General features: G+C 37.9%; 1 protein-coding gene across 1 annotated transcript in view; it reads right to left on the bottom strand.

Annotated features, from left to right (window-relative positions):
- The window catches only part of khdrbs3 (KH domain containing, RNA binding, signal transduction associated 3), a 274142-nt gene that overhangs the window by 144539 nt on the left and 114603 nt on the right, over window positions 1–15000 (bottom strand). The window contains 1 exon segment of the mRNA XM_061882635.1: window positions 14622–14749. Within this exon segment, the coding sequence (XP_061738619.1) occupies window positions 14622–14749 (128 nt within the window).

Genomic DNA, 15000 nt, shown 5'->3' with positions numbered 1-15000 from the left:
GTGGATCTAACATAATAGTGTGAGTCCAGTCCATAGTGGATCTAACATAATAGTGAGAGTCCAGTCCATAGTGGATCTAACATAATAGTGTGAGAGTCCAGTCCATAGTGGATTTATTTAATAGTGTGAGAGTCCAATCCATAGTAGATCTAACATAATAGTGTGAGAGTCCAGTCCATAGTGGATCCAACATAATAGTGAGAGTCCAGTCCATAGTGGATCTAACATAATCGTGAGAGTCCAGTCCATAGTGGATCTAACACAATATTGTGAAAGTCCAGTCCATAGTGGATCCAACATAATAGTGAGAATCCAGTCCATAGTGGATCTAACATAATATTGTGAAAGTCCAGTCCATAGTGGATCTAACATAATATTGTGAGAGTCCAGTCCATAGTGGATCTAACATAATATTGTGATAGTCCAGTCCATAGTGGATCTAACATAATATTGTGAAAGTCCAGTCCGTAGTGGATCTAACATAATAGTGTGAGAGTCCAGTCCATAGTGATTCCAAAATAATAGTGTGTGAGTCCAGTCCATAGTGGATCTAACATAATAGTGAGAGTCCAGTCCATAGTGGATCTAACATAATAGTGAGAGTCCAGTCCATAGTGGATCTAACATAATAGTGAGAGTCCAGTCCATAGTGGATCTAACATAATAGTGAGAGTCCAGTCCATAGTGGGGCCAGCAGGAGACCACCCCGAGCGGGGACGGGTCAGTAGCGCAGAGATGTCCCCAACCAATACACAGGTAAGTGGTCCACCCTGGGTCCCGACTCTGGACAGCCAGCACTTCATCCATGGCCACCGGCAGAGCAGTAAAGAAAAAAAAAAACGGCAGATCAACTAGTCTAAAAAGGGGTCTATTTAAAGGCCAGAGTATACAAATGAGTTTTAAGATGAGGTCCCAAGTCCAAAGTTGTATCCTCTCCTATCAACACGGAAGATACATGAAGCAGATATCATAAAGTGATCCGTACAACGATGTACTTCAGCGTGAGCATCAACTGGAATGCTAACTTGCCAAGTTGAGGAACCTCAGCACAGTCAATTCTTGAGACAAAGGACCGTTCTGTTCCTCAGCGGGTGACTTACGCCGCCCTCTCCTTTAACCGCCAAAGTCGTCAATTAGCTAGCGGGGGGGCGGGAACATTTCAGCGCCGCCATTCTTCTCCCGTCTTTTGTTCCCGCGGCGTGGACGCTCATTCCCTGGGCTGCAGTCGCCTCAGTCCGCCTTACTCTAGTCTGAAGGTTTACAAGTGCAGCAAGTTCCCTAAAGTCTGACTGGACCGACCGCCAGGCCTAAGTGGCCCCTGACAAGTCGGTAACAGCTCGGTGGACTAGTGGTTAGAGTGTCCGCCCTGAGATGGGTTGTTCGTGAGTTCAAACCCCGGCCGAGTCATACCAAAGACTATAAAAATGGGAGCCATTACCTCCCTGCTTGGCACTCAGCATCAAGGCTTGGATTTGGGGGTTAAATCACCAAAGTGATTCCCGGGCGTGGCCACCGCTAGTGCTCACTGCTCCCCTCACCTCCCAAACATGATCAAGGGTGAAAGTAAAGTTAAAGAACCAATGATAATCACACACACACACAAGGTGTGGTGAAATGTGTCCTCTGCATTCGACCCATCCCCTTGTTCACCCCCTGGGAGGTGAGGGGAGCAGTGAGCAGCAGCTGTGGCCACGCCCGGGAATCATTTTTGGTGAATTAACCCCCAATTCCAAGCCTTGATGCTGAGTGCCAAGCAGGGGGGTAATGGCTCCCATTTTTATAGTCTTTGATCCAGTGCTCCCCCCCCCCCCCCCCCCCCGCCACCCTAAAAAAGGAAATAAGCGGTAGAAAATGGATGGATGGATGGTATGACACAACCGGTGTTCGAACTCACGACCTATCCATCTGAGGGCGGACACTCTAACCACTGGGCCACTGTGTAGGTTTTGTTTTGTTTTGCTGCTTGCATGAGTGCAGTTTGTATTATTAATAGTTTATTATTATTATTATATTATTACCTATCTATGTCCCTTTGAGACAGAGGACCCTATTGTATTTCTAAGGTTTTATTATTATTATTATTATTATAATTATTATTATTATTCCGCCGCCTCTTTGAGCTGTAATTTGACCATTGACATCCTTTAGCAAAAATCAACAGGAAGTTGCAAAAACCCCTTCAAAACAAAAGTTTCCTAGAAAATGTCATTTTTGCCTCTTTGAGCTGTAATTTGACCATTGACATCCTTTAGCTAAAATCAACAGGAAGTTGGCAAAAACCCCTTCAAAACAAAAGTTTCCTAGAAAATATCATTTTTGCCTCTTTGAGCTGTAATTTGACCATTGACATTCTTTGGCAAAAATCAACAGGAAGTTGGCAAAAACCCCTTCAAAACAAAAGTTTCCTAGAAAATGTCATTTTTGCTTCTTTGAGCTGTAATTTGACCATTGACATCCTTTAGCAAAAATCAACAGGAAGTTGGCAAAAACCCCTTCAAAACAAAAGTTTCCTAGAAAATGTCATTTTTGCCTCTTTGAGCTGTAATTTGACCATTGACATCCTTTAGCTAAAATCAACAGGAAGTTGGCAAAAACCCTTTCAAAACAAAAGTTTCCTAGAAAATGTCATTTTTGCCTCTTTGAGCTGTAATTTGACCATTGACATCCTTTAGCTAAAATCAACAGGAAGTTGGCAAAAACCCTTTCAAAACAAAAGTTTCCTAGAAAATGTCATTTTTGCCTCTTTGAGCTGTAATTTGACCATTGACATCCTTTAGCAAAAATCAACAGGAAGTTGTCAAAAACCCCTTCAAAACAAAAGTTTCCTAGAAAATGTCATTTTTGCCTCTTTGAGCTGTAATTTGACCATTGACATCCTTTAGCAAAAATCAACAGGAAGTTGGCAAAAACCCCTTCAAAACAAAAGTTTCCTAGAAAATGTCATTTTTGCCTCTTTGAGCTGTAATTTGACCATTGACATCCTTCAGCAAAAATCAACAGGAAGTTGGCAAAAACCCCTTCAAAACAAAAGTTTCCTAGAAAATGTCATTTTTGCCTCTTTGAGCTGTAATTTGACCATTGACATCCTTTAGCAAAAATCAACAGGAAGTTGGCAAAAACCCCTTCAAAACAAAAGTTTCCTAGAAAATGTCATTTTTGCCTCTTTTAGCTGTAATTTGACCATTGACATCCTTTGGCTAAAATCAACAGGAAATTGGCAAAAACCCCTTCAAAACAAAAGTTTCCTAGAAAATGTCATTTTTGCCTCTTTGAGCTGTAATTTGACCATTGACATCCTTTAGCTAAAATCAACAGGAAGTTGGCAAAAACCCCTTCAAAACAAAAGTTTCCTAGAAAATGTCATTTTTGCCTCTTTTAGCTGTAATTTGACCACTGACATCCTTTGGCTAAAATCAACAGAAAATTGGCAAAAACCCCTTCAAAACAAAAGTTTCCTAGAAAATGTCATTTTTGCTTCTTTGAGCTGTAATTTGACCATTGACATCCTTTAGCAAAAATCAACAGGAAGTTGGCAAAAACCCCTTCAAAACAAAAGTTTCCTAACAAATGTCATTTTTGCCTTTTTGAGCTGTAATTTGACCCCCTTAAAATGCTTCAAAACTCACCAAATTTGACAGACACATCAGGACTGGTAAAAATTGCAATCTAATTAAGAAAAAATAAATAAAACTAAATAGCACTCTAGCGCCCCCTAGGAATAAAGCAAAAACAAAACTACCTGTAACTTACGGGACGAATGTCGTAGAGACATGAAACAAAAACCTCCATGTAGGTCTCACTTAGACCTACATTTCCTTCATTAACATCCTTTAGCAGAAATCAACAGAAATTTGGAAATTACCCCTTCAAAACAAAAGTTTTCTAAAAACCTGTCACTTTTTTTGAAACATTATCTCCTCTGAGCGCGTTTGTTGTGTCGGCTTCAAACTCGCACAGGAAAGAGATTGAACCCTTCTGATTACAAGTCAAGGAAAGACTTTTTCTAACTGCTCCGGTTTTGATTTTACGAGCCTTCAAAGAACTGCTGCCGTCTCAAGATGGCCGCTTAAGAGCAGGAAGCACCAGCGTGACCACACAATGCAGAGACGGTAGGTACTGTGCAGGTAAAGATATGTTGACTCGGTGAAAGAAGTAGGCACCGGTTTGACTCCAGGATACAGAGAAGGTAGGAAATGTGCAGGTAAAGATATGTTGTCTGGGTGATGGCAGGAAGCACCAGCATGTATGGGTGACAGAAAGAAGCACCAGTGTGACACCAGGATGCAGAGAAGGTAGGTAATGTGCAGGTAAAGATATGTTGACTCGGTGAAAGAAGTAGGCACCAGTTTGACTCCAGGATACAGAGAAGGTAGGAAATGTGCAGGTAAAGATATGTTGACTCGGTGAAAGAAGTAGGCACCAGTGTGACCCCAGGATGCAGAGAAGGTAGGTAATGTGCAGGTAGAGATATGTTGAATGGGTAAAGGCAAGAAACAAGCAAAAGCCGGTCCCGTCCATCGCTGCTTGCAGCTTTAATTATTATTTTATTATTCTAGCTTTGTAGCTGTGTGTGGAAACGGCGCCGCTGAATGCATCAGCTCTTTGCTCTTCAAATGTCTTTTGTGTTCTTTAATGTTTCCCTGTTGTTGTTTTTTTGTAGACTTGTTGTATCTGCACTTGTGGGACAGATAAAGTCGACTCCATCCCGTCCTGCCAGTCCAAAGACAAATTGACAAAACCACACTGAAAGGAAAAACCTGGTCCGAGCCAAAAGGGTAATATATCATCTCTCATATAAATATACGAGTTGAGCCAAACAAATGTGCCGCGGCTATGACTAATGGTGTCGGGGGGGGCTGGGATAATACTCCAGCTATTTATTATGCGACCCGTCCGGACTCCTCCTGATGTCGGGACATGGCCATGTCGGGAAATGAGAAGCCAAATATCAGGACGGAAATATTACAAACCAAGTCAGTGAGGGCAAGGAAAGACTTCAAAGTGAAGACAAAGGGTTTGGGATTTCTGACTGACCAAGACTGACAAAGATCACTTGTATTGTCCTGAGGACAGCAGGACAGGAAGTGGGATAGCTTATGGAGCGACATATATTGCCATCCAAGCCACGTTATCATGGACGCCCCTGCTTATTTCAGCAAGACCATGCCAAGCCTGTCAAGATCCATGGTCCGGATCATGTTTTGTTTAGTTATGTTCTGCTAGTTTAGGACTGCCTTAGTTCCTGTTTTGTGTTGGTTACCATGGGTGCTAATTGGTTTCACCTGCCTCTGATTAGTGGTCAGCGCGTTCACCTGCGGTTGAGCACTAATCAGAGAGCTAGTTATTCACGTTGCTCTCCACAGTCGGTCTGGCTTCGTTGTTTGGTGTAGGCAACATGTTACGTGGTATAGTCCTGTTCTTGACTCATGATTCCTGTGCTAGGTTCTGGTCCTCTAGTTTCTTGTGCGAACGGCACGCTTTCATTAGGGACCGATGTCTCTTTGGGACAGAGGACCCTATTGAATTTATAAGGTTTTATTATTATTAGGGACCGATGTCCCTTTGGGACATAGGACCCTATTGAATTTATAAGGTTTTATTATTATTAGGGACTGATGTCCCTTTGGGACAGAGGACCCTATTGAATTTCTAAGGTTTTAATATTATTCTTTATTAGGGACCGATGTCCCTTTGGGCCAGAGGACCCTATTGAATGTATAAGGTTTTAATATTATTAGAGACCAATGTCCCTTTGGGACAGAGGACCCTATTGAATTTATAAGATTTTATTATTATTAGGGACTGATGTCCCTTTGGGACAGAGGACCCTATTGAATTTCTAAGGTTTTAATATTATTCTTTATTAGGGACCGATGTCCCTTTGGGCCAGAGGACCCTATTGAATGTATAAGGTTTTAATATTATTAGAGACCAATGTCCCTTTGGGACAGAGGACCCTATTGAATTTCTAAGGTTTTAATATTATTCTTTATTAGGGACCGATGTCCCTTTGGGACAGAGGACCCTATTGAATGTATAAGGTTTTATTATTATTAGGTACCGATGTCCCCTTTGGGACAGAGGACCCTATTGAATGTATAAGGTTTTATTAATATTAGGGGCCGATGTCCCTTTAGGACAGAGGACCCTATTGAATTTATAAGATTTTATTATTATTAGGGACCGATGTCCCTTTGTACAGAGGACCCTATTGAATTTCTAAGGTTTTAATATTATTCTTTATTAGGGACCGATGGCCCTTTGGGAAAGAGGACCCTATTGGATTTCTAAGGTTTTAATATTATTCTTTATTAGGGACCGATGTCCCTTTGGGACAGAGGACCCTATTGAATTTATAAGATTTTATTATTATTAGGGACTGATATCCCTTTGGGACGGAGGACCCTATTGAATGTATAAGGTTTTAATATTATTAGAGACCAATGTCCCTTTAGGACAGAGGACCCTATTGAATGCATAAGGTTTTAATATTATTAGAGATCAATGTCCCTTTGGGACAGAGGACCCTATTGAATTTCTAAGGTTTTAATATTATTCTTTATTAGGGACCGATGTCCCTTTGGGACAGAGGACCCTATTGAATGTATAAGGTTTTATTATTATTAGGTACCGATGTCCCTTTGGGACAGAGGACCCTATTGAATGTATAAGGTTTTATTAATATTAGGGACCGATGTCCCTTTAGGACAGAGGACCCTATTGAATTTATAAGATTTTATTATTATTAGGGACCGATGTCCCTTTGGACAGAGGACCCTATTGAATTTCTAAGGTTTTATTATTATTTGAGACCAATGTCCCTTTGGGACAGAGGACCCTATTGAATTTCTAAGGTTTTATTATTATTAGAGACCGATGTCCCTTTGGGACAGAGGACCCTATTGAAAGTATAGGGTTTTATTAATATTAGGGACTGATGTCCCTTTAGGACAGAGGACCCTATTGAATTTAAAAGATTTTATTATTATTAGGGACCGATGTCCCTTTGGGACAGAGGACCCTATTGAATTTCTAAGGTTTTAATATTATTCTTTATTAGGGACCGATGTCCCTTTGGGACAGAGGACCCTATTGAATTTATGAGGTTTTATTATTATTAGGGACCGATGTCGCTTTTGGACAAAAGACCCTATTGAATTTCTAAGATTTTATTATTATTAGGGACCGATGTCCCTTTGGGACAGAGGACCCTATTGAATTTCTAAGGTTTTAATATTATTCTTTATTAGGGACCGATGTCCCTTTGGGACATAGGACCCTATTGAATTTATAAGATTTTATTATTATTAGGGACCGATGTCCCTTTGGGACAGAGGACCCTATTGAATTTCTAAGGTTTTATTATTATTAGAGACCAATGTCCCTTTGGGACAGAGGACCCTATTGAATTTCAAAGGTTTTAATATTATTCTTTATTAGGGACCGATGTCCCTTTGGGACATAGGACCCTATAGAATTTATAAGATTTTATTATTATTAGGGACTGATGTCCCTTTGGGACAGAGGACCCTATTGAATTTCTAAGGGTGTTATTATTATTAGGGACCGATGTCGCTTTGGGACAGAGGACCCTATTGAATTTCTAAGATTTTATTATTATTTCGGACCAAGTGTCCCTTTGGGACAGAGGACCCTATTGAATTTATCAGGTTTTATTATTATTAGGGACCGATGTCCCTTTGGGACAGAGGACCCTATTGAATTACTAAGGTTTTACTATTATTCTTTATTAGGGACCGATGTCCCATTGGGACAGCGGACCCTATTGAATGTATAAGGTTTTATTAGTATTAGGGACCAATGTCCCTTTAGGACAGAGGACCCTATTGAATTTCTAAGGTTTTATTATTATCCTGCCGCCTCGTTGAGCTTTAATTTGACCCCCTTAACAAAATTCAAAACTCACCAAATTTGACACACACATCAGGACTGGTGAAAATTGCGATCTAATAAAAATAAAAAAAATAAAAAACCAAACAAACTCAAAAGTATGGTCCTGTTCTTGACTCATTATTCCTGTGCTAGGTTTTGGTCCTTTAGCTTCTCAAGCGAACGGCACGCTTTTATTAGGAACCGTTGTCCCTTTGGGACAGAGGACCCTATTGAATTTTTAAGGTTTTATTATTTTTAGGGACCGATGTGCCTTTGGGACAGAGGACCCTATTGAATTTCTAAGGTTTTATTATTATTCCGCCACCTCTTTGAGCGGTAATTTAACCCCCTTAACATGCTTCAAAACTCACCAAATTTGGCACACATATCAGGACTGGCGAAAATCGCAAATTCATAAAAATAAAAAAAAAACTCAGAATTGCGCTCTAACACCTCCTAGGAAGAAAACACAGACAAAACTGTCCCCAACTTCCAGTAGGAATGTCGTAGAAACAGGAAACAAAAACCACTACGTAGGTCTCACTTAGACCTATATTTCATCCAATGACACCCCCAGGCTAAAATCAACAGGAAGTTTGCTACTCCCACTTCAATACAAAATGGACTGATGCAAAGTAGAAAAGTGTTCTGTGGTCTGACGAGTCCAAATTTCAAATCATATTTGGAAACTGTGGATGTCGTTTCCTCCGGATCAAAGAGGAAAAGAACCATCCAGACTGTTATCGACGCAAAGTGTAAAAGCCAGCATGTGTGATGGTATGGGGGTGCATTAGTGCCCAAGGCATGGGTAACTTACACATCTGTGAAGGCACCATTAATGCTGGAAAGGTACATACAGCTTTTGGAGCAACATGTGTTGTCATGGACGCCCCTGCTTATTTCAGCAAGACGAAAACTTCACTGCTTCTGGGTTTCGTTTTCTAAATAGAATTGCAACATAAAAATAATTGTTCAGCAGAATATTGCAGGGCCATGAGATTAAAAGGTCACAGAAAATGTTGATTTAATTTAATTTTAAACACATTTGCCGTATTTCTCGGACGTGTTTTTCCTGCAATGAGCTCCTTTTATTTGTCGACTACTATAGCACCGCCCTAAATGACAAATAGATCGGCTTTCAAAAGTCGGGCCGCGTCACAACTTTGTGTTCCTCCTTGTTTGTTTGCGCCGAAACAATCATTCTCTCCGAAAAATGCTTCTTGGGAGCGTGCAAATGGACGTTATTTACGGCGTGTAAGGAGACGTGCGTGGCCAAAGGCAAGAAAATGAAATCCGCTGTGAGATAATTCTCCTCAATCATGTGTTCATAAATATTCATAGACGTATGAATATGGTGAGACATCAAAGGGGCACTGATCAAGGGCAGTGTGTGTGTGTGTGTGTGTGTGTGTGTGTGTGTGTGTGTAGAAAGACTTACAGTTGTAGTAAACTATCATCTATATGATATATTATATTCACTTGTACTGTTGAGACATCATCTAACAACATAAAGGAAGCGATTAATATTTTGGATAATAAATAATAATAATAATTTTTTTTTAAATCACAATGAAATGCAGCATTTTTAGATGTAAACGTGCCAAAATAAACGAACCACTAGCATAAACCCTTAGCATGGTAATACCGGCATGCTAATATGAGAGATTTTTAGGGTTAAGTATACAAAATAAGCTAAAAATCTAGAATTAAATGTTAGCCTGCTTAGGTTAGCATGCTAAAATAAGAGACGTTAGCATACTTCCAAGATGGCGCCAATCTCGTTGACGTGTATGACTTAAGTGTTATTTATGACAATGACAATAAAGGAATTGATTGATTGAAGTATTTAAAACCATGATTTTTAGGTTAAAACAAAAAAGGACAAAATTAGCTAAAAAGCTAGAATAACATTTTTGCATGCTAGGGTTAGCATGCTGAAATAAGAGACGTTAGCCTACTTCCAAGATGGCGCCAAGTATCAAAAACCAGGATTCTTTCAGTTTAAAAAAAGTACAAAAAATAGCTAAAAAGCTAGGGTTAGCATGCTAAAATAAAAGATGTTAGCATATTTCTAGGATGGCGCCAAGTATCAAAAACCATGATTCGTCAGTTAAAAAAAATTTACAAAATTAGCTAAAAAAGCTAAAATAAAATGTTAGCATGCTAGGGTTAGATGGCTAAAATAAGTTAGCATACTTCCAAGATGGTGCCAAATATCAAAAACCATGATTCTTTGGTAAAAAAATTAAATTCAAAAGTAGCTAAAAAAGCTAGAATAAAATGTTAGCAACCTAGGGTTTGCATGCTAAAAAAAGAGAAATTAGCATACTTCCAAGATGACAGCAAGTATCAAAAACCATTATTTTTTGGTTAGAAAAAAACAAACTACAAAATTAGCTAAAAAGCTAGAATAAAATATTAGCATGCTATGGTGAGCAAACTACAATAAGAGACATTAGCATACTTCCAAGATGGTGGCAAGTATCAGAAACCATGACTTTTTTCCGTTAAAAAAAGTCACAAAAATTTGCTAAAAATGTAGAATAAAATGTTAGCATGCTAGGGTTAGTATGCTAAAATAAGAGACGTTAGCATACTTCCAAGATGGCGCCAAGTATCAAAAAACATGATTTTTATCAGCTTAAAAAAAGTACAAAAATTAGCTAAAAAGCTAGAATAAAATATTAGCATGCTATGGTTAGCAAGCTACAATAAGAGACATTAGCATATTTCTAAGATGGTGGCAAGACAGATTTTTAGGGTTAAGTATACAAAATAAGCTAAAAATCTAGAATTAAATGTTAGCCTGCTTAGGTTAGCATGCTAAAATAAGAGACGTTAGCATATTTAAAATATGGCGCCAATCCCGTTGACGTGTATGACTTAAGTGTTATTTAAGACAATGACAATAAAGGAATTGATTGAGTGAAGTATCAAAAACCATGATTTTTAGGTTAAAAAAAAGTACAAAATTAGCTAAAAAGCTAGAATAAAATTTTTGCATGCTAGGGTTAGCATGCTGAAATAAGAGACGTATCAAAAACCAGGATTCTTTCAGTTTAAAAAAAGTACAAAAAATTGCTAAAAAGCTAGAATAAAATGTTAGCATGATAGGGTTAGCATGCTAAAATAAGAGATATTAGCATATTTCTAGGATGGCGCCAAGTATCAAAAACCATGGTTCTTCAGTTTTAAAAAAAGTACAAAATTAGCTAAAAAAGCTAAAATAAAGTGTCAGCATGCTAGGGTTAACAAGCTAAAATAAGTTAGCATACTTCAAAGATGGTGCCAAGTATCAAAAACCATGATTCTTTGGTAAAAAAATAAAATTCAAAAGTAGCTAAAAAAGCTAGAACAAAATGTTAGCAACCTAGGGTTGCATGCTAAAAAAAGAGAAATTAGCATACTTCCAAGATGGCGCCACGTTTCAAAAAACATTATTTTTCGGGTAGAAAAAAACAAACTACAAAATTAGCTAAAAAGCTAGAATGAAATATTAGCATGCTATGGTTAGCAAGCTACAATAAGATACATTAGCATACTTCCAAGATGGCGGCAAGTATCAGAAACCATGACTTTTTTCCGTTAGCAAATTCTTGTGACTTTTTTTAATGGAAAAAAGTCACAAAAATTTGCTAACAATCTAGAATAAAATGTTGGCATGCTAGGGTTAGCATGCTAAAATAAGAGATGTTAGCATATTTCTAGGATGGCGCCAAGTATCAAAAACCATGACTCTTCAGTTAAAAAAAAAGTACAAAATTAGGTAAAAAGCTAGAATATAATGTTAGCATGCTAGGGTTAGCAAGCTAAAATAAGTTAGCATACCTCAAAGATGGTGCCAAGTATCAAAAACCATGGTTCATTGGTAAAGAAATAAATATCAAAAGTAGCTAAAAAAAAGCTGGAATAAAATGTTAACAACCTAGGGTTGGCATGCTAAGAAAAAATGAAATTAGCATACTTCCAAGATGGCGCCAGGTATCAAAAACCATTATTTTTTGGTTAAAAAAAACAAACTACAAAATTAGCTAAAAAGCTAGAATAAAATATTAGCATTCTATGGTTAGCAAGCTACAATAAGAGACATTAGCATACTTCCAAGATGGTGGCAAGTATCAGAAACCATGACTTTTTTCCGTTAAAAAAGTCACAAAAATTTGCAAAAAATCTAGAATAAAATGTTGGCATGCTAGGGTTAGTATGCTAAAATAAGAGATGTTAGCATACTTCCAAGATGGCGCCAAGTATCAAAAAACATGATTTTTATCGGCTTAAAAAAAGTACAAAAATTAGCTAAAAAGCTAGAATAAAATATTAGCATGCTATGGTTAGCAAGCTACAATAAGAGACATTAGCATACTTCCAAGATGGTGGCAAGTATCAGAAACCATGACTTTTTTCCGTTAAAAAAAGGCACAAAAATTAGCTAAAAATCTAGAATAAAATGTTGGCATGCTAGGGTTAGCATGCTAAAATAAGAGATGTTAGCATATTTCTAGGATGGTGCCAAGTATCAAAAACAATAATTCTTCAGTTAAAAAAAATGTACAAAATGAGCTAAAAAAGCTCAAATAAAATGTTAGCATGCTAGGGTTAGCAAGCTAAAATAAGTTAGCATACTTCCAAGATGGTGCCAAATAACAAAAACAATGATTCTTTGGTAAAAAAATAAAATTAAAAATTTGCTAAAAAAAAAAGCTAGAATAAAATGTAGGTTGCATGCTAAAAAAAAAAGAGAAATTAGCATACTTCCAAGATGGCGCCAAGTATCAAAAAAATTATTTTTCGGTTAGAAAAAAAAAAATACAAAATTAGCTAAAAAGCTAGAATAAAATATTAGCATGCTATGGTTAGCAAGCTACAATAAGAGAAATTAGCATACTTCCAAGATGGCGGCAAGTATCAGAAACCATGACTTTTTTCCGTTAAAAAAAGTCACAAAAATTTGTTAAAAATCTAGAATAAAATGTTGGCATGCTAGGGTTAGCATGCTAAAATAAGAGATGTTCGCATATTTCTAGGATGGCGCCAAGTATCAAAAACAATGTTTATTCAGTTAAAAAAAATGTACAAAATGAGCTAAAAAAGCTAAAATAAAATGTTAGCATGCTAGGGTTAGCAAGCTAAAATAAGTTAGCATACTTCCAAGATGGTGCCAAATAACAAAAACCATGATTCTTTGGTAAAAAAATAAAATTAAAAATTAGCTAAAAAAAAAAGCTAGAATAAAATGTAGGTTGCATGCTAAAAAAAAAAGACAACTTAGCATACTTCCAAGATGGCGCCAAGTATCAAAAAAATTATTTTTCGGTTAGAAAAAAAAACTACAAAATTAGCTAAAAAGCTAGAATAAAATATTAACATGGTATGGTTAGCAAGCTACAATAAGAGACGTTAGCATACTTCCAAGATGGTGGCAAGTATCAGAAACCATGACTTTTTTCCGTTAAAAAAAGTCACAAAAATTAGCTAAAAATCTAGAATAAAATGTTAGCATGCTAGGGTTAGTAAGCTAAAATAAGAGACGTTAGCATACTTCCAAGATGGCGCCAAGTATCAAAAAACATGATTTTTATCAGCTTAAAAAAGTACAAAAATTAGCTAAAAAGCTAGAATAAAATATTAGCACGCTATGGTTAGCAAGCTACAATAAGAGACATTAGCATACTTCCAAGATGGTGGCAAGTATCAGAAACCATGACTTTTTCCCGTTAAAAAAAGTCACAAAAATTAGCTAAAAATCTAGAATAAAATGTTAGTATGCTAAAATAAGAGACGTTAGCATACTTCCAAGATGGCGCCAAGTATCAAAAAACATGATTTTTATCGGCTTAAAAAAAGTACAAAAATTAGCTAAAAATCTAGAATAAAATGTTAGCATGCTAGCATGTGAACGGATATGTGGAAAATGCCAAAGTGTTTAATATTTGTAGCTGTTCCCACAAAACATTTTTAAAAACGCTAGCATAGCATGTTAGCTTGCATGCTAAAATAGCATACTTTCATGATGGTGCCCAAATTAAAATTTCATGATTTGTAGATTTAAACATACACATTTAGCTACAAACCTAGCATAAAGTTTGACTTACAAAATGTGGTCAAGTATGAAAAGTGATGATTTGAAGGTTTAAAACTACAAAATGTGCTAGAAAGCGTGCAGGTGAGTACCCATGATGCACTGGTGTGCTGACTTACAGGTGAGTACCCATGATGCACTGGTGTGTGACTTACAGGTGGGTACCCATGATGCACTGGTGTGCTGACTAATACCCATGATGCACTGGTGTGTGACTAATACCCATGATGCACTGGTGTGCTGACTTACAGGTGAGTACCCATGATGCACTGGTGTGTGACTAATACCCATGATGCACTGGTGTGTGACTAATACCCATGATGCACTGGTGTGTGACTAATACCCATGATGCACTGGTGTGCTGACTTACAGGTGAGTACCCATGATGCACTGGTGTGTGACTAATACCCATGATGCACTGGTGTGTGACTAATACCCATGATGCACTGGTGTGTGACTAATACCCATGATGCACTGGTGTGCTGACTTACAGGTGAGTACCCATGATGCACTGGTGTGTGACTAATAACCATGATGCACTGGTGTGTGACTAATACCCATGATGCACTGGTGTGCTGACTCACAGGTGAGTACCCATGATGCACTGGTGTGTGACTAATACCCATGATGCACTGGTGTGCTGACTTACTTTGGGGAACTGCTTGACGGGGATGAGAACTTTCTGTCCCAGTTTCATGTTCTTGTTGACGACCACGTCGATGAACTTCTCCTCCTCTTTGCCCTCCTCCTTCTCCTCCTTCTCCACCTTCTCAATCTCTGCACAGAAGAGCAGTGGGTGTGTCAGACTACATTCATGTGTGTACACGTGTGTGTACATACGTACATGTGTGTATATATGTGTGTGTGTGTACGACGACATGAAGATTTTTTATTCACAGCAATAGAAGATAACTCTCTTTCCTCACACCAAATGAAGAAGAGAGTGTGTGCTGTATAATCCATCCATCCATTTGCTACCGCTTGTCCCATTTGGGGTTACAAAGGGTGCTGGAGACTATCCCATTCAG

The sequence above is a fragment of the Nerophis ophidion genome, linkage group LG21 (assembly GCF_033978795.1).
Source record: "Nerophis ophidion isolate RoL-2023_Sa linkage group LG21, RoL_Noph_v1.0, whole genome shotgun sequence".
Classification (NCBI taxonomy): Eukaryota; Metazoa; Chordata; class Actinopteri; order Syngnathiformes; family Syngnathidae; genus Nerophis; species Nerophis ophidion.
The sequence above is the reverse complement of the archived record's forward strand: the minus strand, read 5'-3'. Positions and strand labels throughout refer to the sequence as shown.